This window comes from Cynoglossus semilaevis, chromosome 15, assembly GCF_000523025.1.
Source record: "Cynoglossus semilaevis isolate Cse_v1.0 chromosome 15, Cse_v1.0, whole genome shotgun sequence".
Taxonomy (NCBI): Eukaryota; Metazoa; Chordata; class Actinopteri; order Pleuronectiformes; family Cynoglossidae; genus Cynoglossus; species Cynoglossus semilaevis.
The window spans coordinates 17,495,638-17,498,173 of record NC_024321.1 but is presented as its reverse complement, the minus strand read 5'-3'; the positions used below and the strand labels follow the sequence as shown (position 1 = coordinate 17,498,173).

At 47.2% G+C, this 2,536-nt stretch overlaps 2 protein-coding genes across 3 annotated transcripts in view; both read left to right on the top strand.

Annotated features, from left to right (window-relative positions):
• cdh23 (cadherin-related 23) overlaps positions 1-2,536 on the top strand; it is an 85,858-nt gene that overhangs the window by 34,718 nt on the left and 48,604 nt on the right. The window contains 1 exon segment of the mRNA XM_025062894.1: positions 1-33. This exon segment is cut by the window's left edge and continues 50 nt beyond it. Coding sequence (XP_024918662.1) covers positions 1-33 — 33 coding nt within the window.
• LOC103391342 (flotillin-1-like) lies at positions 960-2,530 on the top strand. 2 transcript variants are annotated; one of them, XM_017039387.2, is made up of 4 exons: positions 960-1,344; positions 1,688-1,831; positions 2,130-2,249; positions 2,344-2,530. In XM_017039387.2, the coding sequence occupies exons 2-4, from the start codon at positions 1,688-1,690 to the stop codon at positions 2,479-2,481; spliced, it is 402 nt and encodes a 133-aa protein (XP_016894876.2). In that variant the 5' UTR covers positions 960-1,344; the 3' UTR covers positions 2,482-2,530. The 2 variants fall into 2 exon arrangements, with proteins under 2 accessions (XP_016894876.2, XP_024918665.1); XM_025062897.1 differs by having other exon boundaries at positions 1,329-1,449.

The following is a 2,536-nucleotide window of genomic DNA, read 5'->3' as shown; positions in this document are numbered from 1 at the left end:
GAACAGGCGGTTCAGACGGTGGCACGAGTCAGGGTGAGACACATTTAGTTCAGAGTTAAAGCTGGTATTCAATCAGGGTTGCATTCCCCCCCCCCCCAGCTTTTATTTCCCTGAGTGTACTTTCTGATATGACAAGGTAAACAGGAAGTACTCTGTGTACAGGAAATTACTCTAATAACTATCCAGCTGAAAGTTGAAGAAGAAGATTTTACATGTTCTGCTGGTTTTTAGAAGCAACTTCACATGAATGGAAGTTACACTGGGAAATGAAGCACCATTTATATGTTGATACTTCCCTGTTCTATTTACAGTCACTTGTTTTAAGTCTTCTTTAATACAGTGTAATGCCAAAAGCACAACTGACAGTCGGATCGTTATATGAAGTCACATGACATTGGTGTCTTTGATAAATAGATAGATGAGGGAGTCAATATGGAGTGTTTACTCTTGGTTCACCAGGGCTGTCACAATTAGCACGTTAAGGCTGCTAATTAATTCTTGAAGATGAAGCAGATTAAAAACTTTAACCCAAGGGCAGATTGATAGACACTGCATATCCCATAATCCCACTGTCCACCCACTCATACTTTCTGCTCTAATACACAGTCAATACACATGTTGTTATTTGCACACTGCAAACAACACACCTGCAGCTTCAAACCTCCCTCAACACACAGTATGTGTTTGTAGAGGCTTCAGCTCAGAGGCCTGGCTTGTGTCAGACCAGCCTCACTGAGTGCTGGGCACTAAGGTGGTCTTCAGCTGCTAACAGCGTCAACACCACGGTCAGGATGGGGCAGGAAAGTATTTACTTAAATGGACAAACTCCATCCATCCATCCATCCATCCATTTTCATCCGCTTATCCGTTACCGGGTCGCGGGGGCAGCAGTCGCCACCCAAATCACATTGCACCGTACCAAACCTTCCTGCGGGTGGTGAGTCCACTGGAAGGTACCAACCGCCCTAACCGGGATTCGAACTTGCCCAGGAGGTGAACCCTGGGGTTCCACACCAATGACAGAGACATTGCCTCTGGGCCAAAGCGCCACTCCAGTCAAATTATGACCAAACCCAATGATCGCCACCTACTGTTCTAGAACACAACAGTTAATAACAGTTATAGTTTGAATTTTAATTAAAAAAAAGTTTAAGCCTGCAGTGTCCACCTGGGGGCAGCAGAAACGTCAGGTTGACTCCTTCTCCCATTAGTTCCACCATCAGTCATTGGAACCTGTGTCTGTCCAACTGCAGGATCTCCCTCAACACTCTGACTCTGAACGTGAAGAGCGACAAAGTCTACACTCGCCACGGCGTTCCCATCTCTGTGACGGGCGTGGCCCAGGTCAGTGGTCGGCAACGACGATAACGTCAAGAACACGCCGCAGCGTTCGACCGCGACGGGTCAAGTAAAAGATGGAAAATAAAGTGATCAGATGTCATAGCAGGGGTCAGTACAGGGGTCAGGGCTGAGGTCAAGGCAGAGGTCAGAGTAGAGGTCTGATTTATTTTATTTTATTCATATTTTCCAACATTACAGTCCTGTTCAGATAAAGACAATCTTACTCAGTGATATTTTAACTAAGATCCACAAACGCAGTTCAGCACAGTCGCCCCCTAGTGGTTTCATATCAACTCACATCCCCACTGTTTTCTGATCAGAATCTGTTTTTTTTTTTCTCCGACAGATGAAGATCCAGGGTCAGAACAAACAGATGCTAGCTGCAGCCTGTCAGATGTTCATGGGAAAGTCAGAGCCGGAAATTGCACATATCGCTCTGGAGACGCTGGAGGGCCACCAGAGGGCGATCATCGCACACCTGACTGTAGAGGTGAGGACATCTGGGCTCAGTTTGAATGATTTGAATGTTTCCATACACGCTAACTCACGTCACCACCAGCGCTTTTAGGCGCATACTGCCACCTACTGTACAAGAGTGTGTAGTGTCATGGTATGACCAGTGCATTTTGAGATGCACACCTCGATTCAAGATTCATTTTTTATTTCAGTCGATGTTAATTTGTATTGATTTTTAGCTCAATCACGATGTTATACTTTCACTGTGTAGTTTTGTTGTAAACGGTGTCTGTGAAGTCACCGTCGTCTTCATCTCCACCTCCGTCTCGCAGGAGATCTACAAGGACCGTAAGAAGTTCTCCGAGCAGGTTTTCAAAGTGGCCTCCTCCGACCTGGTCAACATGGGCATCAGCGTGGTCAGCTACACCCTCAAGGACGTTCACGACGACCAGGTGTGGCACAGACCACTTCACTGCTCAGCTCCTGCTCCTGCTCCTGCTCCTGCTCAGTGTTGTCATGTTCATGTTGTCGTCCGTCTCACCGCAGGACTACCTCCACTCTCTGGGGAAAGGTCGCACGGCGCAGGTTCAGAAGGACGCTCGCATCGGAGAAGCTCAGAACAAGAGAGACGCCGTGATCAGGGTCAGACTCTTCTTCATCTTCTTCTCTGTGTCTTCATCCTGAAGGAGATCAACGTAAAGGAGAAACTTTCCTCCTCCTCCTCCTCCTCCTCCTCCTC